The sequence below is a fragment of the Plectropomus leopardus genome, chromosome 17 (assembly GCF_008729295.1).
Source record: "Plectropomus leopardus isolate mb chromosome 17, YSFRI_Pleo_2.0, whole genome shotgun sequence".
In the NCBI taxonomy this organism is placed as follows: domain Eukaryota; kingdom Metazoa; phylum Chordata; class Actinopteri; order Perciformes; family Serranidae; genus Plectropomus; species Plectropomus leopardus.
In genome coordinates this window covers 29,745,931-29,771,341 of record NC_056479.1, presented here as the reverse complement: position 1 = coordinate 29,771,341, position 25,411 = coordinate 29,745,931, and the positions used below count along the sequence as shown (strand labels likewise).

Here is a 25,411-nt window from a genome sequence, read left to right as displayed (position 1 = left end):
AGGGGCCAGATTTGGCCTGTGAGCCGTCAGTTGAGTATCAGTGGTGTAGACTTGTCCTGTACGCTGCAGGGTGACGGTCACGTTTCCAGAAATGTTCACTTCTTGGTGACACAGACCTCTGTTTATTTTTGTAAATTTAAAGAGAAATTTCCAGGTTCATATATATATATATAAAGAGAAAGAGAGCTCTGTAGAGGGACCACTCTACAAACTTGTTATAATAATACTTTTTGGAGACATTTATCCCCAAATTTACAAAAAAACAGGGTCAAAAGAAATCCTTTACATCCAGTAAATCTGTTACAGAAAGTTGTGAGAGAGCAGGTTTTGGTATAAATAAGATCTCATTATTTATTGTATTTACCTGATTCTTCCACATGGTGGAGCTCTGGGGACAGAAATTATGAAAGACATTATGAGAAAACATTTTAGTAAAAGTAATGAACAGTAATTTATCAATTTCTTTTTGAATTAAGCAGTTAATTCAACACAGTCTCGTGGGTGCAGAAATGTACAGTATGGGACTAAAAATAAATAAACATATATATTTTTAACACTACAGTGACATTTGTTTTTGTTTTTAACAGTGACCCCTGACCTCTGACCTTTGAAACAGGCAGCAGAACCTCGGTGCCACGTAAACTCTGGTATTATATCTGTATACCGGTAAGTAACGGTGATATTTTCTGACGTTAACGGGTTTTTCATTGAGCTAAATGTCTCAGTGTTGCTTGAGCTGCCGGTACCGTGATGTCGTGATATTAAAAACAAAACAAAACATATGGTGTCGACGCTAATTTAGCTTTTTTAGCCAGGCCTGTTCTTTGCTAGTCCGATTACGTAATTATTACTTTTCCCGCTTCTGCCGTGATTTCTGCCCAGCAACAACAAGTGTTGCCTAGCGACCCGCCGTCCTCTCATCTCGCGCGCCCACACGCACGCGCTCAATGGGAAAGTTCGAGAGCCGCTGGGAGCTACTGTGGAGTTACTGTGGTTCGACGCTCGGTAAGCAACAAATATCATCAATATTAACGTTTTTATTCGACTGAACAAGGTTACATGTTGTGTTTTCTGTGCGAACTTTATTTGAGTTTCCAGGTTTGTGTGAATAAAGCGAGTAGACGGCGAGTTTCAGCGGTAACGTTAGCTAACGGTAAGTTAATATCAAATTCATCTAACGTTAGCACTGATAATGTTAAGGGCGGTGATCGTCGTGTTTTAGAGAAACATTTTCCGATGAACGTTAGCTCGTTAACGCTCTTTATGAAGGGTTGTAAATAAGACGTTTAGATAATGAGGTGGCCTCGTCACTATAGCAACAGACAGCGGCAGCAGGAAGAGACGTCAAATCAATCAGCTGATTGATTCAGATTCGCTCCGATAAACAAATTCATCAGATTAGGAGACAAACTGCTGTTTTCCAAACGACTGCAGCTGCTGACTCGTTGCGGTGGTTATCAGGGCTCCATCTGACGGTTACTTTTTAATCGAGTAATCACACTTTTTGTTTATTGATTACTCTTTAGTTTTTTTCCCCATTCGTCAGCTAATTTAAAGGCTGATTTATTATTTCTTAAATAATAAAATCTCAGTAAATATTTAAATAGTTTACTCAGCAATTTTCTCTTAAAAACGATGACAATAGTGACATCTTTTCAGGTCAGTCTAATTTTCATGTCAGGGCTGTGTAACATTGTAACAATTATAACAATAATAATACAAATAACGATAATGGTAATAACAATAACACCTCTAAAAATAACAACAAGAAGAATGATAATGGTTATGATAATAATAATAATAGTAATGGACTTGAATCAGATGCCTCATATTAAAACTTCTGAACCTCAAACTCAAAAGCATCACTGTAACATGTCCCATTGAGCTAGATTTTGGTGAGACATGAGGACTCCACACCGCACTACCATCCAGGAGAACTGGTGTGATTTGGAATTTATATATAACTTTATTGTTCAAAGAAGAAAGTCCTGAGTGCTCTCAGAGAGTAAAACTTCACTTCAGCTTCTTTTTGCTCTCTGTGTGTCTGTCTGTCCGTCTGTATTTCTGTCTTTCTGTCCCTGTCTGTCCGTCTGTATTTCTGTCTTTCTGTCCCTGTCTCTGATAACTTCCTGTGTCAGCAGTCTTTCACTTTCACTTTGTCCTGTCAAGTCGTGTCGCAGGTGTTTCCTCCGTGTTAAAGTTTTGGTGAGTGAGTTTTCAGTGTTGGTGACTCTAAGCTGATCTCTGGTCTAATGTTAGTTTGATCAAACTGTAAAAAGCTGTTAGTGCTCACAGGTTTAGCTCAGTGCTAACAGTTAGCCTCTGTGTTCAGGATCACCAAAAACAGCAGCTAACCATGCTAACTATGCTAACCAGCAGGGAGCTGATTCCTGATCAATATTTAAGAAATCAGACGTCCGATGGAGGTCTTCAGAGGAAACATTCACCGACAGAATCAGCTAAAACAGTCTAAGGTTCATTTTTTACTGCAAAGAACCTAAACCACCATGTAGAGACTCTTTCTTAAAAGGCCTAAAAATTAAAGTTCTGCTTTGAAAACATTACTAAAGTAAAAGTACACATTATCAACTAAATGTACTTCAAGAAATAGTACAGCGCACAGTATAATGTCCCCTGTAAGTGTTGTACTGTATTTTATAATATGATATCATCTAATTACTATGATGATTGAACTGTTCATTTAAAGCTGCAATAATTATTTTCATTATTGATCAACCCCCTGATTGTCTTCCTGGGTGATCAATACATTGATTGATCTGATAAAATCAGTCAAAGTGAGAGATGGCCGTCACAGAGAGTCGTCTTCAGTCAGATTATTTGGTCTGTTCAGAAGTTGGGAGCTGAATGATTTCCTGTCATTTAAACAAGGTAAATCTACAGACGATCACCCTGAAGGAGCTGAAACATCAAATGTTTGAAAATGCTATTTTTATTATTCCTCTATTTTAATTGTAAAAGTCACATTCCTTATTTGTGTAAATGTACTTGACAATAAAATCTGATTCTGATTCCTCAGAGCAGGTTATCAGCTAGTTGTGCTAAGTGTAAAATATTTGAGCTAGTTGTAAATTCTTTAATCTGTAAACTGTAAAATAGCTGTAAGACAGTTAAGGTAAACTATTTCAGGTAGTTGTTAATTGGCTGAGCTAGTTAGCATCTGAGCTAGTCATAAACTGTTGTAGTAGCTGTAACCCAGCTGTCAGCTAATTGAGCTAGGTGTTAGCAGGTTGAGCCAGTTCTTATTAGTTGTGCTTGTTTTAAACCACTTAAGCTAGCAGTAAGCTACTTGAGTTAAATGTAAACTACTTGAACTAGTTATATACTAGTCTTAACTATTTATTTTATTTGTTAGTTCTAAAATTGTTGCACTAGTTTAAAGCTAGCTGAGTTAGTAAAGTTAGTAACTATTTCAGCTAGTTGCAGACTAGTTGAGCTAATTATAAGCACATGTAAACTGTTTAACTGTTAGTTAGTTCTAAGATTGTTTAGCCAGTTTAAAGCTAGCCTAGTTCGGTGTTAAATATTTGAGCCAGGTGTAGGTTATTGAAAGCTAATTGAGCTAGTTCTTTTTTAGTTGTGCTTGTTTTAAACCACTTAAGCTAGCAGTAAGCTAGCTGAGTTAAATGTAAACTAGTTGAGCTCATTATAACCTAGTTTTAACTATTTATTTGTTGGTTAGTTCTAAGATTGTTTAGCTAGTTTAAAGCTAGCTTAGTTAGGTGCTAAATATTTGAGCCAGGTGTCAGGTGTTCTGTTCTTGTTGACGTCGTTGTTGTTGATTTTGTTGTTGTTGTTGTTGTTGTTGTTGTGGTGGTGGTGACAGAGACTGTCTCTCCGGCAGGTGTGGACTCTGCTATGGATCAGAGTGAGGACACAGAGGAGGGAGTCGGTCCCTCTGAAACCATCCAGACCAAAGCTCAGAGGTGAGACGATGATCTCTAACTGTCCAGGACTCAAATCAGTCCTCTGTCATTATTCACTGTCACTGTCACATCAGCCTCTGAACCACTGAACATAAACAGTTTATAACGCTGACTGCTAACTTTATTAGTGAGCAAAGAGCCAACGACTGATTAATCACCTCATCAGCTGAGCTGAGACGGCTTCTACCATCAGATTACATTTGGAGAGACAGGAGAACTTATCCACCATCTGTGTTTGTATCAGGATGCTGCAGCAGGGACCAGACTCTCCTGGACCTGGACCTGGACCTGGACCTCAATCCAGCTGTGTGTCTATGAAGAGTGACCAGTCTAAAGGTCTTCCTCTTTCCTTTAAAGTCAGACAACCTGCTGATGGAGGGTAAGAATTCAGAACTGAACTTTGTTATTATCTGTCTCTCAGAGCTTCATCATAGAAATGGCTGATACCACAAAATGTGGTTTTGATCTGATGTCTAGGGACTTTGGGACCAGAACCACCAGTCGATCCTTTTTTTTTTAACAGCTAATTCAATATCGTAAAGGTGACCTATGAGGTAAATACATAATTTATTGATTTCTAAAATCTCACCACCAAGTTATTGATTAAATATGGTTCATTTTTATTCCATGCACCATCTAACACAGGACACTTTTTAAAGTTGAACAACAAAATGTTGATTGTCAGATTTCTCCGAACTAACAAAGTAACACACAGTCACTGTTTTATAAGTCAAAAGTAAAGGCCTTTCACGAGTCTAAAACTCTACTAAACAGTGGAAAAGCTAAAAGTGAAAAACTCATGAGTTCCCACATGTCCTGAAACAATTTTAAACTTCTTTTTATGATTTGCTTGTTTTATCAGGGTGCAGCAGCAGAGACCAGACTCTCTTGGACCTGGATCAGAATCTGGACCCAGCTGTGTGTCCATAAAGAGTGATCGGTCTAAAGGTCTTCCTGTGTCCTTTAAAGCTGGAGAACCTGTTGATGGAGAGTAAGAATTTAAATCTGAAGTTTGTTATCTGACTCCCCTGAGAAGTAGAATCTGGTCTCGGTCCAGAGCTTCAGTCTGATGTTGGACTCAACGATATTTTGTTTCAGCAGTAACATCACTGTCTTCACTTGTGCAGTCACTCATCAAATACAATTTTGTAAGGCAACTTAATCTTCATGTAGTAAACTGAAACGAACAGTAATCAGCAGCAGCTAACTTTAAGGTGTCTGTTTTGAGTTAACTTCAAAGATGGAAGCATAGACTGTATATAAATACTGGACAGAGCTACGTGACGCCCCCCATTGGTTTGTGGACTCCAGTTTTGAAGCCTCGAGCCTCGATGTTATGGATGGACCAGCGATAAATACCTGTAACTACCGCAGAGTAATTTGTCAAGGAATCACTGGGTGAACTAGACTTGGTGGTTTAAGGTAAATCTTATGGTACCCCTCAATACATCACCAGTGATGTGTCCTGGTGTCCTTGAGTGTTTCCGTTCTGTCAACAGAAGACACGTTCTCCCAGATGACCCAGTCCACCTTGATCAGACCTCATAGATCCCTCTGATCCGTCAACATTTGGATCTTTCGGTAGCCTCTGATATTAATCTGATGGCTCTGTGTTACCCAGCAGTTTGACTATTTTGCAGAGCGATCAGCCAGAAAAGCATCTACATTTGATGTTCACAGTTATACGGGGAGTTTTTCACCCTTGCGTCTGATGCCACTCTAATATCTCGTGAAACATGATCCTGTATTTTTTGTAGGACTCATTGAACTGTTCCTCCAAGAGTACAGTCAGCTCAAACATGATCACATGCTTTTAGGCCTTATTATGTTTAGTGTAAAGATGCTTTTATATTGCCTACTCTCATATCAGAACTCTTTCAGTAGTCTGTGTGTAGATTTGAGTCATGAAATGTCCTTAAACTTAATGTTTTTTCCACAGAGTTCAGCAGGAGAGGTCAGAGGGTCTCTGTGTTCAGTCTACCCAGCAGCCTCAAACAGACATGGACTCCATATTTATGGTGTGTACATGTACAAACAAACAATTCACTATAAACTACAGATTAAATGCTAAACTACCATTTAGCTCCTAACAATCTCCATTCTGCACTGTTGAGACCAGCAGGCCTTCAGACTGACACATCAATCACATGTTGTGTTTTACCAGTTAAAATTGAATGATCAGTTTATCGTTCTGTTCCAGCTGCTGGAGGAGAACGTCATCACCTTTGTGAAGAACGAGCTGAGAAAAATCCACAAGGTTCTGAGTCCAGATTATCCAGAATCTTTAGAGAGTCAGAGGGAGGAGGAGGAGGTGTTGGACAGTGAGGATGAAGAGCTGAGGAGGAGCAGCAGAGAGGCATTTCTGAAGATCACACTGAGTTTCCTGAGGAGAATGAAGCAGGAGGAGCTGGCTGACCGTCTGCAGAGCAGTAAGAGGATTTTAACAAATTTAACAGGATGGAAACAGGAAATGGAGGCAACGAGAGAAGTTTGAATTTAAAATTCTGCATCAGGTCAGATGCTGTTTGTCCTGAAGTAGGAGTCATACTTAAATGTTTAGATTCTCTGATTTCCTGAAGGATCCACTTACTGATTTCATTTGTTCTTTGTTGTTTCAGGAACTGATGCTCCACTGTGCAGACATAAATTCAAGTCTAGCCTGCAGAAGAAGTTCCAGTGTGTGTTTGAGGGGATCGCTAAAGCAGGAAACCCGACTCTCCTGAATGAGATCTACACAGAGCTCTACATCACAGAGGGAGGGACTGCAGAGGTCAATAATGAACATGAGGTCAGACAGATAGAAACAGCATCCAGGAAACCAGACAGACCAGAAACAACCATCAGACAAGAGGACATCTTTAAAGGCTCACCTGGACGAGGCGAACCAATCAGAACAGTGATGACAAAGGGAGTGGCTGGCATCGGGAAAACAGTCCTAACACAGAAGTTTACTCTGGACTGGGCTGAAGACAAAGCCAACCAGGACATCCAGTTCACGTTTCCATTCACGTTCAGAGAGCTGAATGTGCTGAAAGAGAAAAAGTACAGCTTGGTGGAGCTTGTTCATCACTTCTTTACTGAAGCCAAAGAAGCAGGAATCTGCAGGTTTGAAGACTTCCGGGTCGTCTTCATCTTTGACGGTCTGGATGAGTGTCGACTTCCTCTGGACTTCCACAACAACGAGATCCTGACTGACGTCACAGAGTCCACCTCAGTGGATGTGCTGCTGACAAACCTCATCAGGGGGAAACTGCTTCCCTCCGCTCGCCTCTGGATAACCACACGACCTGCAGCAGCCAATCAGATCCCTCCTGAGTGTGTTGACATGGTGACAGAGGTCAGAGGGTTCACCGACCCACAGAAGGAGGAGTACTTCATGAGGAGATTTAGAGATGAGGAGCAGGTCGGCAGGATCATCTCCCACATCAAGACTTCCCGAAGCCTCCACATCATGTGCCACATCCCAGTCTTCTGCTGGATCACTGCTACAGTCCTGGAGGACGTGTTGGAGACCAGAGAGGGAGGACAGCTGCCCAAGACCCTGACTGAGATGTACATCCACTTCCTGGTGGTTCAGACCAAACTGAAGAACGTCAAGTATGACGGAGGAGCTGAGACAGATCCACACTGGAGTCCAGAGAGCAGGAAGATGATGGAGTCTCTGGGAAAACTGGCTTTTGAGCAGCTGCAGAAAGGAAACCTGATCTTCTACAAGTCCGACCTGAAGGAGTGTGGCATCGATATCAGAGCAGCCTCAGTGTACTCAGGAGTGTTCACACAGGTCTTTAAAGAGGAGAGAGGACTGTACCAGGACAAGGTCTTCTGCTTCGTCCATCTGAGTGTTCAGGAGTTTCTGGCTGCTCTTCATGTCCATCTGACCTTCATCAACTCTGGAGTCAATCTGCTGGGTGAAGAACAGACAGCATCTCGATGGTCTGAAGTACTCAGAGGCAAATCAACATGTTTCTACCAGAGTGCTGTGGACAAGACCTTACAGAGTCCAAATGGACACTTTGATTTGTTCCTGCGCTTCCTCCTGGGTCTGTCACTGCAGACCAATCAGAAACACCTACAAGGTCTTCTGACACAGACAGGAAGCAGCGTACAGACGAATCAGAAAACAGTCGAGTACATCAAGAAGAAGATCAATGAGAATCTGTCTCCAGAGAGAAGCATCAACCTGTTCCACTGTCTGAATGAACTGAATCATAGTTCTCTGGTGGAGGAGATCCAGCAGTCCCTGAGATCAGGACGTCTGTCCACAGATAAACTGTCTCCTGCTCAGTGGTCAGCTCTGGGCTTCATCTTACTGTCATCAGAGACAGATCTGGACGTGTTTGACCTGAAGAAATACTCTGCTTCAGAGGAGGCTCTTCTGAGGCTGCTGCCAGTGGTCAAAGCCTCCAACAAAGCTCTGTAGGTGGACACATAACAGATGAAATAGAATTTCTCTTTATTCAGAAAAAAATATAAAACAATGTTTGTAATTGTTTTCAATCCTTCAGATTGAGTGGCTGTAAGCTCTCAGAGAGAAGCTGTGAAGCTCTGTCCTCAGTTCTCAGCTCCCAGTCCTCTAGTCTGAGAGACCTGGACCTGAGTAACAATGACCTGCAGGACCCAGGAGTGAAGCGTCTTTCTGATGGACTGAAGAGTCCAGACTGTTTAATAGAAAGTCTCAGGTGAGTTTACTGCTGTTCATGTTTTTAAAATGATGACTCTGTGAACTCTTATTTTCTTCTTATCATAATTAAGTGAACATTTTATTGAATCTCTCAGATTAAGTGGCTGTAAGCTCTCAGAGAGAAGCTGTGAAGCTCTGTCCTCAGTTCTCAGCTCCCAGTCCTCGAGTCTGAGACACTTGGACCTGAGTAACAACAACCTGCAGGACTCAGGAGTGAGGATGCTGTGTGATGGACTGAAGAATCCAAACTGCAAACTGGAAACTCTCAGGTTAGTAAACTGCCCTTTGTTTTAGTAAAATGATGACTGTCTGAGCTGTTATTTTTTTCATGAATAAATTATTGAATGGACATGTTTTAGGGGCTGAGCTGGTGGTCCTTCTTTTATTTCCTAATACTCTTCCCTCTCCAAGGAAATCTAACATCCCAAGCATGAAAATAAACCAAAATTGGCACATAGGTCCAAACTTACTCACTAGGATAAGAGGCCAGTCGTCCTGATGATGGTGCTGTAGTGACTGTTAAGAGTTCAAAACTTTTAAATCCATATCAAGTTATCAGAACAGTCTACGGCTATGACTTTCACTGAACTGTAAACCCAGCTGTGGAGACACTTTATTAATTTCCAACCAAGTGCAAATTATAAAGTCCATCACTGTTTTTATTAAAAACTGTAAAACTAATGAAACCTATCTCCTCTCATATTTTATTTGCTTAATTCACACCAAAATGAATCATCACACCATCCTACAAAACTCATGACAGATTTTGAATGATCAGAAAATTAAGACCACAGTGCATCAAAATGCATAGCTGTAAACAGCTACCTCAGATTCTAGTTAAATAAAGCTCCAAAGTCATGATAAAAATATACAATATTTTGCTGTCGGGAGATGAAGTGTGCTTGATGTCAAAAACTGAATTTTTGAAGCATGTGAATTCCATCATGTAGCCTATAGAAGTCAGTGGAAAAGAGCATCTTTAAGTATCAGTTTTTTCATTCATGGATGAATCAATATTTGTAAAAAGACATTCCAGATTTTTTTCTATGTTGTCTAGATGAAGTCTTCAAATCCTCAGATTTTTGTCTTTATATCTGAATTTTTGACACTAGTTTAAGATCTGCCCGTAAACATGTACAGCTGTTATGCTGCCCCCTGGTGGTCGTCTGAGTCACAGTCTGAAGTCACCTCTAAATTCATCACTGGTGAGGTAGCTCAGTTTGATAAAAACTTACCTCGAGGCCTTTGGCCCCCTCAGGGCTGTGAGTTCAGGTCCCAGCTGGTGCAGATTAAACATGTTTTTGCCTAATCAGACTTTGTGCTGTGTGAGTTAGAAACGTGATTTCAAAGATATTTCAAGGATATACAATGTTTTTGCCTTGAAAAGTCTTCTGATGGATCCTTATGGGTTTGTTATTTGTCTTTCTCTTCTTCTGTTCCCTCTTCCTCCCCTTCTTGTTCTTCTTTCCTGTTTTTTCTCAGCCATTGGTGTCAGAGTTTGTCATCTTATGCTCTTAATGATGCAGAATCGCAGTTCATGCCTCCTCAGACTCTGTGCTGTTTGGGTGAGACATATTTCAGGGTTTAATATTTTTGGTTTCCGTGGGATCTGCTGATGGACCGTCATGGATCTGTCATTTATCCTCCTCCTCTCCTTCTTCCTGTACCTCCCCTTCTTCTTCTTCTTCTTCTTCTTCCATAGGTATATCTTAGTGATTTTTAAACACATTTTATCCTTTTGGGGTTCCACGGTCTTGTAGTTCTACTTCCTCATTTTGCTCCTCATGATGCCGAGCACCGACTCATTACTGTGCTGCAGCTTTAACTGAATCCTTTGAGGTTGAGTGGCTGCACGTTTTCAGGAGGATGCTGTGAAAATCTGCTCTTATTTCTCAGCCCTCAGTTCTCTTGAGAGAGTTGGACCTAAGTAACAATGTAAATAAAACATTTTCAGGATCCTGTATTCCAAGAATGTCTTTGCATTTAATGAACTTGTTGAGGCATAGATGTAAACTGATGTTGCATATCCTTAAAAACACAGAGTGACAGACTTCTGAACTGACCATAGGTTGCAGTGAGACAAACTTTCGGGACGATTCAGAGGACTTCTTTGTCATTTATTATGATTTTTTGAAGTTCAGAACGTTAAATATCTACAAATGTAGATTTGTTGCAATAACTCACGCCCACTTCAAGCAATTATTGTCAAATTATATGCATCAACTGAGTCATGATGGTGCAAACCAAGTTACATTTGATCTTTTTGCATTTGTGGTGCCCTCTAACAGCAGAACATCCCAAGACAGCTCAGTGACGCTCAAAGCAGCCGCACATGTGATTACAACTGCCTGCACTACTTTTGAGTATTTATGTAATATTGAATTTAAATGTTTGAAAATACACAACTTCAAAATGGATTGACAGATCAAAATGTCTTTGATAAGTTTAGATCAGTGATGTCTGTATATAATCCATATACGTTTCAGGACGATTGGCCCAATGGCCTGGGACTAGTTAATATTAAAATACAATTTAGAGAAAAATTAGGAAAAAGTCTAAAAATTTGACATCTTTAAAGCAGAAGACCAAACAAGCAATGGTACAGATGAATTAAGAGATTAATATGGTGAAAGAATTCTGACTCTAAGCCAAGCTGTTTTTTGAGATGATTGCTGAAATGAAAGTTGATTGTCCCAGCGCCACCCTCAGGTCATTGAGTGTTATCTTTTGTGAGTCACTGGTGAGCTGAGTTTGCAACCAGCCTGCCAATTTTGGTGAGTGTTTGTCTTGTGATTTTTGTCGCTCAAACACTTTTAGTGGATATAAATAAGAAGAAGAAAGAAAGAATAAACTGAGCAAAACCATTAAAGCTCCAGCAGCGTGTTGCATCTTGGACCCACAATTACACGATCAGCAAAATTGGCAAACAACCTAAACAGACATTGTTTTACTCTCAGATTACATCTCATGAAAGGCCTTTTCACACTGAGTCTGTTTTTTTTTTAAAGCATTTTTTAATCTGTCAAACTAAGAGAATAGTTGTGCACGTTATGCACAGAACCCAAACACTCAGAGTCTGATGTGTTTCATTGTTGTAATCTACAAAAGTTTCACTGTGTCACTGTGCAAACATGACTGATACAACATGATGTTGCATATATTTTTAAAAGTGCAACAGTTCTGAGAAACAATGGAAGTCTGAAATATTTGTGAGATGCACATTCTCACTGCACAGTCTTCTGTTATAAACACCAGTTTAAAGAAAAAGGCGTTTCCGTGTTTCTGGATGTATCTTTTATGCTCCTGGACCTTGGTCCACAGTTCAGAAACCACAACTGAATCTGTAAAAAATGGATGGACATCAGTCTGTTGTTTATCAGCCAAAACAGCAACTTCAGTAATCTGATGAACCAACACTGAGCTCCGTTAGTGTCGAGGAGGTCATTAATAAACAGCACACTATATGAATGTCTGACATGGACCAGATTTTAACTCTGTGTGTGTGTGTGTGTGTGTGTGTGTGTGTGTGTGTGTGCGTGTGTTTTCAGTCTCTCATCCTGTCAGGTCTCAGAGACAGGCTGTTCGTCTCTGGCCTCAGCTCTGAGCTCCAACCCGTCCCATCTGAGAGAGCTGGACCTGAGCTACAACCATCCAAGAATCTTGGGAGACAAACTGCTGTCTGCTGGACTGAAGGGTACACACTGGAGACTGGACACTCTCAGGTATGGAGAGACAGACTGGACACTCTCAGGTATGGACAGACAGAGTGGACACTCTCAGGTATGGACAGACAGACTGGACACTCTTAGGTATGGACAGACAGACTGGACACTCTCAGGTATGGACAGACAGACTGGACACTCTCAGGTATGGACAGACAGACTGGACACTCAGGTATGGACAGACAGAGTGGACACTCTCAGGTATGGGCAGACAGACTGTCTCTGTGTCTCTGGTGTCCTGTGGTTGGCGTTTAATGGAGGATCTGAGTGGAGGTGTTTGAGTCTTTGTCTCGTCCTGCAGGTTGGACCATCGTGGACCGCACAGACGGAGACCTGATCTGATGAAGCGTGAGTGTGTTTTAATTTGATTCCTGAGATCTGAGCTGCATGTGATTCACTTGATCTTTACTTTTTTTCTCATCTGAAGTGATGATAAATTTCTCCAGAGTTTCAGGCCATGTCCACATGGAGGCGGAATCGATCTATTTCTTTTTCATTCTAAAAAACTTTTCCATAAACACGCTATCGTCTCAAGAAAAGTGTGTGTCCACACAAAACCTCTGAAAACGCTGTACTATATATGGCAGGCCTGTAAGTGGTGCTGTAACACTGCCACAGAAATACACCAAAAACAAAAAATAACACATGGAGCATCCGCATAAAACTCGTGTGACATAGACAAACAAAGAAGAAGATGGTGGAGAATACGAATCGAGCTAAGAGGGGACATTTGTGTGGACTAACGATGAGGTAGAACTTCTGCTCAGTAGTTTCTGCAGCACAAACGCAACAAAGTAATCCGCCGTTGTTGTTGTTGTTGGTGGTGGTGGTGGTGGTGGTGGTGGGGTTAGCGCATGCAGGTTAAGGGAGAGGTGGTGTGATGGCGTCATCGGTTCAGGAAAGATGTGTATGGGTTGTAAATACAGAAACGCAAGGGTGGCATCTTCAGATTTGATCTCTCTGGGACCCGGTTTAAAAATTTGCGTATTTGGGCTCCCAAAATGCTGGTTCCATGTGGACGAAATGTCCATATGATCAAAAACTTTTGCGGATACACCTAAACTCGTCTCTGTGTGGACATGGCCTCAGTAAAGATTTAACTTCTGATTTTTCTCTGTGTCTGTAAAGAAGTTAGTATTCAGTCACTTTAAAATACACAAACAACGAATTGAACACAGTGATCCAAAACTGTTTCTTTGGACTCCAGGTGAAACGCTTCAAAAACTTCAAGGCTCAGTTTGATTCAGTACAGCGGTGTCACTGATTTGTACATTTTTACTGCAATTTTTAAAAAAAAATAAAAAGCCACAGAAATGTTCTTGATTTTTTAATTTGTTAAATTTTGTTATTTATTTATTTATTTATCGAAACTTGCATCATAAAATATGATCTGACTTTGAACAATGACGGAGCTATACCGGAGTTACTGATACTCTGAGGTTTATTCTGAGCTGCAGATAAAAAAGCTCCTCATAAAATCTTAAATTTAGTATTGTAGTTATAAACATACAAACAAAAGAAACATTTCTGTTTTTGTAATTCCAGAAAATTTTCCTTTTTTATAAATTTTTTAAAAGTATGAAAACAACAGTGATTTGGGCTTTTATTTTATAATTAGGGTCTTGCTGAAATGGGCTCGATAAAGTACTGTAAAGTTACCTCAGTGACTTCTTTCTGCACACGTTAAACATGCTAAAAAAATACACTTGTTGAAAACATGAAAATATGCCACCACCATCAGATCCATCAGCTGTCCTCCCACAAACCCTGAACACTGCTGACATGTTGACTCTCAGCTAAAGCTGTTGAGTTTCAAGTGAAAGTTTGTTAAATTTCATTCAGAGATAAATTTAAAAAGTCATTTTTTTCAGTTAGTCAGGTACATTTTATTGATAAAGCTGGTTATCACAAACAGACGGTAACTGACGGTGACGTCTTTAAAGTTGTCAATAAATGAACTGATGATAACCTGCAGCTGTTTGGTGTCTCTTTGTCTCCATCAGACGTCTCTGAACTGGAACTGGACACAAACACAGTGAATGGGTTACTGAAACTGTCCAACAACAACAGGACGGTGACACATGTGGAGGAGAGTCACTCGTATCCTGATCATCCAGACAGATTTGAGCAATGGCCTCAGCTGCTGTGTAGAACTGGTCTGACTGGTGGCTGTTACTGGGAGGTGGAGTGGAGAGGAGACGTTTATATATCAGTGAGTTACAGACGGATCAGGAGGAGAGGACGCAGTAATGACTGTGTGTTTGGAGGGAATAATCTGTCCTGGAGTCTGAGCTGCTCTGATGATGAAGGTTTCTCCGTCTGGCACAATAACAGACAAACACACCTCTCCTCCTCTTTCTCGTCCTCGTCCTCGTCCTCGTCCTCTGTCTCTCACAGAGTAGCAGTGTATGTGGACTGTCCTGCTGGCTCTCTGTCCTTCTACAGAGTCTCCTTTGACAAACTGATCCACCTCCACACCTTCAACACCACGTTCACTGAACCTCTTTATCCTGGGTTTATGGTTTGCTTACCTGGTTCCTCAGTGTCTCTGTGTCCTCTGCAGGTCTAAGAGTGTCTCCTGTGGACAGAGCAATGGCGGTTCTGGGGAGGGGCCAACAGGGGCCAGAGCCCCTCTAACACTGAACCTGGAGCCCCTGTGCCCCCCCTTCCCCCACACTCCGAACAAAAATTATACAATAATAAAAATCACAGTATTGCGCCAACATGAAAGGCGGAACAAATGTGTGAGGCATTTGTTTTCAGTCGGAGCGCTGACTGAAGCGTGGATGACTCGAAAAATAGGCCACAACACGGATCACGTGACAAGAGGCAGAAGCAAGAATCAATCAATCAAAACATACCTCAGATCCTTGATTATTGTTTTACCCAGAAACACTGAATGATGCAGTGAGTGTCGTCTGAACGTCATCAATTTACAATTTATAGACAAACTTTCTTTGAACAGTCACTATATTTTCTAATGTTTGTAAATGCTTTTAATAAAATCTTGATGTTTTATGTTGTGGGCCAGCTGCAGTTCATCTGATCTCTTTAAAGGAAGCAGCGAGCCACATTTAGAGAAATTTAGTGAAATCTGTGGATGAGGACTGCAGATTGTAACCAGCTGAAACTTCTCCTGGTTAGAAATCCTTCAGTGTTCAGGAGTTTTTACTGGGAGCTAAATTATCCACAGACGTGTCTTCCTCCCCAAAACAAGCAGATCAGCTCATTTAAACCGAGAAAAACACTTGGTGTTTAATCAGTGTTTCCGATGCTGCTCGTTTTGGAGGAGCTGCTGTCTCCAGCGGCCGATTTAAAACGTGAATGTCTCTGTCTGTTGGCAGTGTTTGGTTTGTCCTCTCTGGGCTCCTGTAGAAACATGGCGGTGCAACATGGCGATCTGTGTTGACAAGGACCTGCTCCCTCTGCAGATTTAAATGGCTCATTATGAGGTAACAAAAACACAATCATTCTGATTTTCAGATGATTAGACACTGAAGAAAACACTGATTATATTATATTCACTTTCTGATAATATATCCCCAATATTATATTATAATATTAAACAAATTATTAAATTTAAGAAATCTAATATAAATTCTCTATCTTTCATTCTTGCATAGAAAATTAATGGTGAGGTCCCCTCTGATTTGGACAACAAGAGCTTCATTACAGAAACTTCCTAAAACTGAAATCCTCTTAACTTAGTTTAGGATGACATGTAGGATTTTTGGTGTAACAGAAACATGTTTTCTAACTGCGTTTGGGAATAAGTCCTATCTCATCTTTGACAATGAGTTTAGCCGTCTTTTGGTGTTACTCAACCCTTATTTAGTTTTATGATGTTTCTGTCTGGTGTTCGTTGGGGATTTATCTGATTTATCTATTTTATCTGATGTGATTTTGTGTTCATGAAAAACGTTAATTGAATTTGAACTTTTACGTTACAAAAAAAGAGAAAATAAATTTAGCCATAAGAACCATCCTAACTTTTCCAAGTTGGGAATCATAAATTAGGATGGCTCAGACCCTAGCTTAAAAAAAAAAATCATTCCATAACTTTCTTTTGTTGCCGCAGTACCAAATTTTTTCACGTGTTGCAGACATCAAATTCAGAGTTAGTGAATATTAACAAAAAAAAAGTTTGTACATAAAATATCTTGTCTCTCTAAAGTGATCATTGTGACATGAGCCCAGGTCCTGATGTGGACCCAGAGGAACCTGAAGCTGTAGACTCTCTCCACTGCAGTCCTGTTGATGGACATTCCCACCATCAGCTCCTTATAGTTTTGTGAACGTTGAGATGGACATTGTCGTCCTGTCACCAGGATGTCAGGGTTCTGACCTCCTCTCTGTAGGCCGCGTCGTCTCTGCTGTGATCGGGCCGGTGATGGTTTTTGTCATGTCTGAACAGAGGAGCACCAAGCACAGAACCCTGAGGGGCTCCGGTGCTGAGAGTCAGGGTGAAGGATGTGGTGGTGCATATCCACACAGCCCGTCGGCCATCAGGGAGCTCGGGATACATTCACAGAGGGTCGGGATGAGTCTCGGGTCTCTGAGCTTCTAGACGAGCTTTGAGGGCACGATTGTGTTTGTTGCTGCGCTGGAGCAACACTTTCTCACCCGAACTCGTCACGTGTTGCTGTTTTATCAGGACCTTCTGTATCAACGTCTGACGTTTTCCTGTGCATCAGCTGTTCACACTCCAGGATGCCGTTACCGTGATGCCAACAAATAAATGTGTGGTGGGATGAAGCAGACAGAGCAGCACTATTTGACAAGTTCAGAAAGAGAACGGGTTGGATGCAGTCAGTGATCAGCGTCCTGACATTAGTGTTCCTCTGGTCCAGGAGGGAGAGGGCAGTGTGGAGGTTAGGGTGTCAGGGAGTGAGGAGGTGATGTGGGACGAGTCTAACCCCTCAAAACACTTCATGAAGGTGGAGATGAGAGCCGCTGAGCGGCAGAGGGCTGTGGCTCTTTTTGGGGACTGGGACAATGGAGGTCTTCGTCAAATGAGAGAGAGACTGAGCAGGGACAAGAGTTTCACTAAGTATCTCCTCAGGTCCAGGAGTCTTTGTATGGATTGATCCTTTTAAAGGATCTGAACTCATCTGCCCTGGATGTGAGTAGTGGGCAGGCGTCTTGGGCCTTTTTAACTTCCTCAGTCAGGAATTGGTCTCAAAGGTCTTCTCCAGGTCTGCATCATGAAATCTGTGATCAACATGTGGTCTAGTCATGAAAGCCGTGAACTCACATTTATCCAGAATACTCCCACCTGGCTTGACATAGTCTCACTTCTCACCCTGGCTCGGCAAACAAGCATCAGGAGGTGCTGATGAGACGGGGTCACGCCTCACGCTTTCTGTGATCCTGGATTTCTGAATTCTGCTTTTGTGCAGTAGCTCTCAGGAGGAGCCTGAGGATAACCCATGATGTGTTTTGCATTAATTCACGTTATCTGGCAGAGTTTTGCTGAACAGGGAGGAAGGACATCCAGACTCTGGTTAGATGGAGCGAAGCTGACCACAGTTCATGTACACACGCTACCCAAATTGATACAAAGCTGGTTGACAATTGGCAAAGTGTACCTCAATGAAATACCACAATGCATCTGTTCTGATGTTTCCCATAAAGTCAGTGTGGATATTGCAGGTGTTCAGTTCAAGTCTGAAACATGTTGATTCATTTTGATTCACAGTAGAAATGCAGCAGCAACACGATACAGAACGTGTTTGCAGTCTTTTGGCAACCGTGTGCCCCAGCTGGATATTTTTGGTACTAAAAACGTCCTTAGAATGATATAATGTAACCACTGCAGTGTTTTAGTAAAGTTTTCTGCGGCAAGTTTTCTTGTAGTTCTCAGAACGTTCTTGTTTAAGTTAAGTAACATTCTCTGTAATCAACCTGAAGCACATCGAGTCAGCCACTTCCTCTCAGCAAATACAGGTTAATGACAGCAGCTGTGCCACATGACGGGCTGTATCAACACTTTAAGGAAGAGAGTGACTGTGTTTTCTTCTACAGTTGTATGACAATATAGAATTTAAAACAAACACTTCACTACTTTTGAACCATGCCATTCAATAACTAGTGATTGATCGCAATATTTATAAGGCGATTTAGGCTTATTTCTGCACCCTAGTTCTGTCCTCTAAGACCACAAGATCTATTTAAAGAGCTCATTAGCCTTCACGTCTTACAGAAGTACATCAACACAAGATCTGTTTCAGTTTTTGTAAGTTTGCAGTCCAGTCCTTTGGACTTTTCGTTTGAGTATTCTTGACTTAATTCACTGAGCTTGTTTGCAGTCTCTGTGCACGTGGCGCTGCAGTCTCATGTCCTTTATGGGGAGTGGCGGAGCGTTTACTCATGTTAATCAGGATCAACTGGCACTGCTCTCATTTATGAGGACAACAGGAGTTGTTATAAGGACAGGTGCAATAAGAAAAATCTGACTCGCACTTCCCTTATGACTTTTTTAGGAGCAAAAACAGCTGTTTAAAAACAGGATTTAAAAACAGATATTGCTGAATGAGGACTGTCATCTGTTGTTCATTTGTATTTTATAATAAACCACAATGATTTATTCAGTCAGTCACTCAATACTTTGAGTGATGAATCCATTTGTTCTTACAAAGAATGGATCACAAATGTATAACGACGTCCTTAATCTTAAACCTCATGTGTTGTACCTGGTGAAAAAAAACTGAGACTAAAACTAGGTTTCTATTTTCCTCACAAGTGTTTTTTTTAATGTAAAAAAAGCACCTAATTGCTGCAACTTTCTTACCTGTGCTGGACTATGGCGATGTTTTGTACATGCACGCCTCTGCATGTGACTCACCACTGTGAGCTGTATCTCGTGTAGGATGGCGAGCTCTGGCGACCCGTAGGCTCTTACACTGGTGCACTTTTGTATATAAAGCAATTTCTGCTCTGCTCCCACAGTATCTTTGTGTTTTCATCACGCAGAAAAGTACCGGACCGTACTCACCGCAGCCTCAAGACCTCTTTATGCTCTTGGTTCCAAACACTCGGACAGAAACTGGGAAAAGGGCTTTTGGGTATTCTGCGCCCTCAGCCTGGAATTTGTTGCAGAATGACTTGCAACTCAAGGAGCTGGTGTCCTTAAATGTCTTTAAATCTAAAATAAAAGAGTTGTCTTAAAGCTGCCTGGATGTACAAATGTCCCCCTGAGAATTCTCTTTTCGATAAACCAAAAGAGCCTTACAGTGTTTTAAAATAAAGAGCACAGAGTCTGCAAATTACTGACCTAAGAGGGACTGCATGTTCACAGAGTGGAGAATGTGAACAAATATGCAATTAAGATTTGCTTTATTGAAATGCATCCTTTACTTCAAACATACCGCCAAACTAATGGAACAAGCTTATGTCCTCGCTTAACCTGTGATTATGAAATGCTGAAGCAAACAGGGTTAATTTCTTTGGCAAATAACTTCAGACCTGATCTCAATAAAATATTCTAACTAAAGCAGATTCCTCCCAATATGTAAATTTCTGTTAAAAATTCTAGGTTTGTTCTCATGAGCGTTCGGTGGACGTGTGTCGGCACTTGCTGTCAAACTCATTTCCACTTCTGTTTCATAAAAATGCTGCAGTAGCACTAATACTAATTTAAGATTTTAGATTTTCAAGTTTCCAAAACATGGAGGACCATGCGGGCTGTGGTAAGATTAAACAAAAGAAAGAAAAAACCTAACTTATGTTTAATGTTGAGTGACGAGTGAGGTTTGTGTGCTTATGTTTTGGGTATTTGCCTGCTAGCGTGGCATTATGTGGAGAAATAACTATGAACAAAGATGCGTACAAAGATGATATTGTAATCCAGCCTTTTCTGAACAATACGTGTTCATTAAAATTATGCTTTTGTCTTTTACTGCATTGCAGGACCTGAAGTACCTTCAAATGGATCAGCTGGTTTGTCTCCTGAGAATTGGGACATTTTAGACAATGGAAGGACCATCAGTGATTTCATAGACGGTAAAATAAAAGAGCGCAGTTTATTGGTGAGTATCAGAGTTTAACTTGAGTTTTCTGAGCTATGACTGTTGATGTAGAGCGCTGCAGGAATGACTCCTACACCTGGAGATGAACATTTTAGCACTCCTGTTTCATTCAAGTCAGTATCATTACTATGGTTAATAATAAGTGATATTTTGTTCAGAACATCGAGGAGCCGTTCCATGTGGCAGATCTAGACAGCATACTGAGGAGGCACCACAGGTGGGTGACTAACCTGCCTCGAGTCAAGCCTTTCTATGCAGTCAAGTGCAACAACACAGCAGCAGTTCTGAAGATGATGACTGTTTTGGACACTGGTTTCGACTGTGCCAGCAAGGTATTTCAAAGATGATCCGGCTGTGTTTGCTCTGTTCCAGAGAAATGTTGTTTCCTCCTCAGTCTGAAACATGTTTCGGTCTCACTCAGGGTGAGATCCAGAAGATACTGTCCCTGGGAGTGTCGCCTAATAAAATCATTTACGCACATACAACCAAACCGATGTCTCACCTCAGATATGCCTGTGCTCATGGAGTAGATGTGATGACTTTTGATAATGAGGATGAACTCCTAAAAGTTTCTCTCTGTCACCCCAAAGCCAAGTAAGAGACCAGCTACTAATAGTTTTTGCTTCTTTATTGAGCGCAGGTTCTTGTTAGCGTGTTGATTAATACTTTTGCATCTTTCCAGACTGGTACTCCGCATCGCAGTGGATGACTCCAAATCGCTGGTTAGACTGAATTCAAAGTTTGGAGCCAGACTGGTGTCAGTCGGTAAGCTGCTGGAACGTGCTGGAGAGCTCGGCGTGGAGGTCATTGGGGTCAGCTTTCATGTCGGCAGCGGCTGCACTAATGGTTCGGCGTTCAGGCAGGCCATAGTAGATGCACGCCATGTCTTTGACGTTGGGGTAAGTCATTATCAAAGCAACACAACACATGAAGTAAACTGATTAGTTAAGATTGGGTAAGAATGTCAAGGCAAGCCAATCAGAGGCAGAATAAAAGAGACTTTTCCGGGGCGCCTGGTGGCTCAGTGGATAGAGCGGCGCCCCATATACAGAGGTTGTATCCTTGCTAGAGCAGCCGCGGGTTTGATTCCGGCGTCGGCCCTTAGCTGCATTTTCTCTCTCTCTCCCCTTTCATACTCACAGTATCCTGTCGAATAAAGGCAATAAAAGCAAAACTATAGACTATTCCTTTGCTATCCTATAAAACGCAAAGTTGCTAAAACATGTTGATTAATATCTTTTTCAGAATTTGCTGGGGTTTCAGATGAGACTCGTGGATATTGGTGGAGGATTCTCTGGAATCGGAGACTTTCATGAGAAATTTGAAGAGGTAAACTTTTAAGAAATATAAAGTAATATATATATATATATATATATATATATATATATATTTATAGTGCTGCACTTCCATATCCAGATCAAAAGACAAAATGAGCCAGAAAATGAAGACATACAGAACAACACAGAAGTAATTAATACATGTAAAACAACCTTTTACACCTTTTTCCTGAAGGACTGTGTGGATTAACTAGAAACCTCTAAATGTCTACTAGAAAAGGTAAATTCTGTAAATAAGTTCAAGGTGTGTTTAAACCTTGACACCCCTGAAGGCAGTTCGATGTCCACAGATTTTACAGCCACACAGTTACTTTATGTTTTTCCTTTTCAGTTTTCAGACGTCATTAATGGAGCACTGGATGAGTTATTCCCACCTGACAGCGGGGTGCAAATCATCGCAGAACCAGGACGATTCTACGTGGAATCAGCCTTCACTCTGGCGGTGAACGTCATCGCCAAAAGAGTAATCTTAGATGATATGGATGAACATGACGGTAATGTATAGATATCTCTTGAAGCAACATGAATGTTAAGTATACATGAAGCACAATCTGAACTTGCAGGGTTGTAGTTACTCACTTTGTGCCAAAGACCTGGTTAAGTGGTGGAGGGACAGAGGGACCAACGATAAAAAAATCTGTAGCACCGACCAGTGCAAGAACCTTGGAATTATTATAATTTATGCAAATAATCACATTATTAAGGGCCTAAAGATGCTCAAAACTTGCCCAAGCAGAACTGGTAAAAAGTTTCATGTCCGCCATGCTAGGGTGTGAAATTTGCTTGGCACATTTACCTTCCCAAGACTTAAAAAAGCTTCTTGGAGCAACATGTTAAACCCAACACAAAATTAGCTATTTATTTTAACCGTACAATTTTTTGGACATTTCCAGTTGCTCACCCTGCAGCTGCCAAAAATTCTCACCAAGCTTGAGCCTTTTTTCTACTTTTCCCCACAAACTTGGAATAGGCTGTGCTCATCGATTATGCAAATAGATTCTAGGTTTTCATCTGTGATCTCATTGATTTTGACCGTCATTGGATTTAGATGCTATTGGGTTTTTTTCTGAGGCTTTAAACAAATAAATGATGATGATGAATGATGCTGGACTTTAATAAACTCCTCATTTAAAAGTAATCACATTGACTTCAAATTTAATTCAAATTGTTTCACCATTAAACTGTAAGCTGTAGTAACTTGTGCTGATATTGTCCAGTGTGTCCCAGAGTTTTCGTGCTTGATAAGAGTCCTGATTTAAAGGCGTCTGCATGCCAATACTGAGTCAACAGGAAGTAGCCCATGTGACAAACGTCACTCGATTTACTTGAATTTTAGGTTTTGTGGTCTACACTTGACATGAAGCAACTGACTGTATAGAGCAGTTGTGCTTTTACATTCAACATATTTGCAGAATTATGAAATAGTTTCCTAGTGACCTTCATTATTTTGCATGTATTTTACTTTCAGGTGGAGAGGAAAACAGCCGTGACAGGATGATGATTTACTACATTAACGAAGGAGTGTATGGTTCCCTGAGCTGCATTATCTTTGACCCTGCAAACAACAACATTAAACCATATCCTCACAGGGTAAATACAACACGTCCTCATATCTAAACAACAGTATAGCTTGTTTGCCAACAGAGTCCCTCAGGAATCCTAAAACCTGGAAATGAGTTAGCATTTTTGCACACCCAGTTTCCTTGTCTCCAGATCAGTGGATTTTTTTGGGGGTGGGGGCTCTTTTGCCTTTTTTTTGACTGGATAGAGTTCGCATGAAAGGATAAGAGTTGTTGGTTGGATGTTTATATTCAGTTTTTCAGAGTTTATTTCCTTCAATAATCCAAAAGCTCATGGAAAAATCCCAAAGGCTTTCCGATGAGGGAACCAGGGAGACACCTACGTCAGGGTCGGACTAAAAAATCATCATCCCTGCAGCTCAGCAGGTGACAGAGCACAGTCAGACCTCCACAAACGTACTGTCCACCTGAAGAGGACACTACTTCTCTCTTTGACACTTGACGTTGGCATTGGACCATCTTGAGATGTGGAATTGTTCCATTTCGATGGGCTTGTTTGGGATATCGGGCTCTGGATGAATGACCCAAACCGATTGTGGGAAAACATGATAACCAGTGTGATTTTATTTTTCCGTGTCTGTGCAGGCTGTCGAGAGCAGCGAGCAGAGATACCGCGCCGTCATCTGGGGTCCAACCTGCGACAGCATCGACAAAATAACCGAAAAATACTGGATGCCTGAGTGTCACGTGGGGGACTGGCTCCTTATCGAAAACATGGGTGCTTACTCTGTTAGCGTGGTCACTGACTTCAACAGCTTTGAGAGAGCTCACATTTACCCCGTTGTGACCGCTGAGACGTGGCGCCACATTCACATTACATCCTCCATTTGTTTTTGATAACTAAATGAAATGAATGAAACTGAATGAGAATAAGTAAATGAAAGGAAATGGGAAATAAATGTAGTTTTGTGTACCTGTGTCTTATTACAGGTATGTAACTATTTTATAATTATGTTATTATTAACATACATTCCCAATAACAATTGAAATTATATTAATTTAACTATTAAACTAACTATCAATATTGGGTTATACGTTCCACTAAACATGAGATGGATTTGTCTAGTCTTGTTTTTAAAAAAATCATCATGTTTTTGTGAAAATTTTGATTTTATGGTACTTCCCTCGATTGCGCATTGTTGCCATATGGCAACAATTTATTAACTACCCCTTTTTAAAAAATCTTTTTTTTAATTTAATATTTGCATTAAACAAGTCATTTTAAGAAATAAAAACACATCAAAACATTTTTAGCATGTTTAAATAATAATTCATGCAGTAGAGGGTTAAGTGTATGCTACATAATGTGTTTGTTGGTTGTTTCAAAGACATGATAGTTTTTATTTTCTACATTTTTTGTTGTTTTGTATTATTTTGTTATGTATCCTTCACTAATGGCAGATTTGTTTGTTATTCACCATTTTCTTTTGTTATTGTTTTTTTACTAATATCGGTATTTATAACTCCTGACAGACATTGCTGCTAGTTTGTCGTATTTTTACGATTGCTGTCATATACTGAAAGTGACTTCAGGGCATTAAAACAATGGTTTGATGCTGATGATAAATAACATCGTGTTTTTGTCAGCAAATAAAATAATTAAATGTTCTTTCTTGTTAGATGTGAAGTAAATACAATGCTGAACTGTTAAATATAGGTTGACTTTTCATAATGTGCAGACGACGTCAGCCTGTTGGAGAATCTAACATTTTTCGTTATGGTCGTATGTCGTCTGGGATCAAACTGAATTCATAAACCTATAGCGTGTCAGAGTTTGATTTCACTGATTTTTCTGTCCCCACATCGTAAAAATGGCAACTCATTAAATGTTGAATTTAATGACATTTATAACTGAATTAGCTGTGACAGCATGTTACATGCTCTAAAAGAAATATTGGAAGATGCAAACTAAATGAACACATAGTTTCGAGTTGAGCCAACTATTAACCTATGTACACAGTATAATTCATGGTAAGCATGTTGACATACCTTTCCATACAGAAAAATAATATTTAGAACCAACAAAATGAGCAAACAAGGAATGTGCCGCTGGTCTCTGCAAGTAAATACTATCTTCTGTGTGTTTTTAACATGTGTTGGAAGCAGTAACGTAGATTCAC

General features: G+C 40.6%; 2 protein-coding genes across 5 annotated transcripts; both read left to right on the top strand.

The window, feature by feature from the left end:
• Positions 1–2,158: 2,158 nt before the first annotated feature.
• On the top strand, positions 2,159–20,342 carry LOC121956875 (NLR family CARD domain-containing protein 3-like). 4 transcript variants are annotated; one of them, XR_006106720.1, is made up of 13 exons: positions 2,159–2,205; positions 3,863–3,944; positions 4,189–4,323; positions 4,807–4,935; positions 5,884–5,962; positions 6,145–6,373; positions 6,563–8,360; positions 8,450–8,623; positions 8,721–8,894; positions 12,174–12,347; positions 12,649–12,695; positions 14,351–15,799; positions 20,256–20,342. XR_006106720.1 is itself a non-coding variant. In XM_042505297.1 (12 exons), the coding sequence occupies exons 2-12, from the start codon at positions 3,877–3,879 to the stop codon at positions 14,914–14,916; spliced, it is 3,573 nt and encodes a 1,190-aa protein (XP_042361231.1). In that variant the 5' UTR covers positions 2,159–2,205; positions 3,863–3,876; the 3' UTR covers positions 14,917–15,872. The 4 variants fall into 4 exon arrangements, 1 of the variants encoding a protein (XP_042361231.1); XM_042505297.1 differs by lacking the exon at positions 20,256–20,342 and having other exon boundaries at positions 14,351–15,872; XR_006106721.1 differs by lacking the exon at positions 2,159–2,205 and having other exon boundaries at positions 3,860–3,944.
• On the top strand, positions 16,651–24,899 carry LOC121956825 (ornithine decarboxylase-like). The gene is made up of 10 exons (XM_042505222.1): positions 16,651–16,881; positions 17,198–17,397; positions 20,227–20,374; positions 20,533–20,706; positions 20,796–20,968; positions 21,057–21,273; positions 21,620–21,703; positions 22,043–22,205; positions 23,180–23,301; positions 23,877–24,899. The coding sequence occupies exons 1-10, from the start codon at positions 16,651–16,653 to the stop codon at positions 24,126–24,128; spliced, it is 1,764 nt and encodes a 587-aa protein (XP_042361156.1). The 3' UTR covers positions 24,129–24,899.
• Positions 24,900–25,411: the final 512 nt, after the last annotated feature.

Bases quoted from the DNA above. Each gene is read 5' to 3' on its own strand.
- LOC121956875 (XM_042505297.1), top strand. From the start codon at position 3,877: ATGGATCAGAGTGAGGACACAGAGGAGGGAGTCGGTCCCTCTGAAACC. The intron at 8,361-8,449 runs GTAGGTGGACAC...TCAATCCTTCAG, and splicing joins AAAGCCTCCAACAAAGCTCT to ATTGAGTGGCTGTAAGCTCT. The intron at 12,348-12,648 runs GTATGGAGAGAC...CTCGTCCTGCAG, and splicing joins TGGAGACTGGACACTCTCAG to GTTGGACCATCGTGGACCGC.
- LOC121956825 (XM_042505222.1), top strand. From the start codon at position 16,651: ATGGACATTGTCGTCCTGTCACCAGGATGTCAGGGTTCTGACCTCCTC. The intron at 20,707-20,795 runs GTATTTCAAAGA...GGTCTCACTCAG, and splicing joins GTTTCGACTGTGCCAGCAAG to GGTGAGATCCAGAAGATACT. The intron at 23,302-23,876 runs GTAAATACAACA...GTGTCTGTGCAG, and splicing joins TTAAACCATATCCTCACAGG to GCTGTCGAGAGCAGCGAGCA.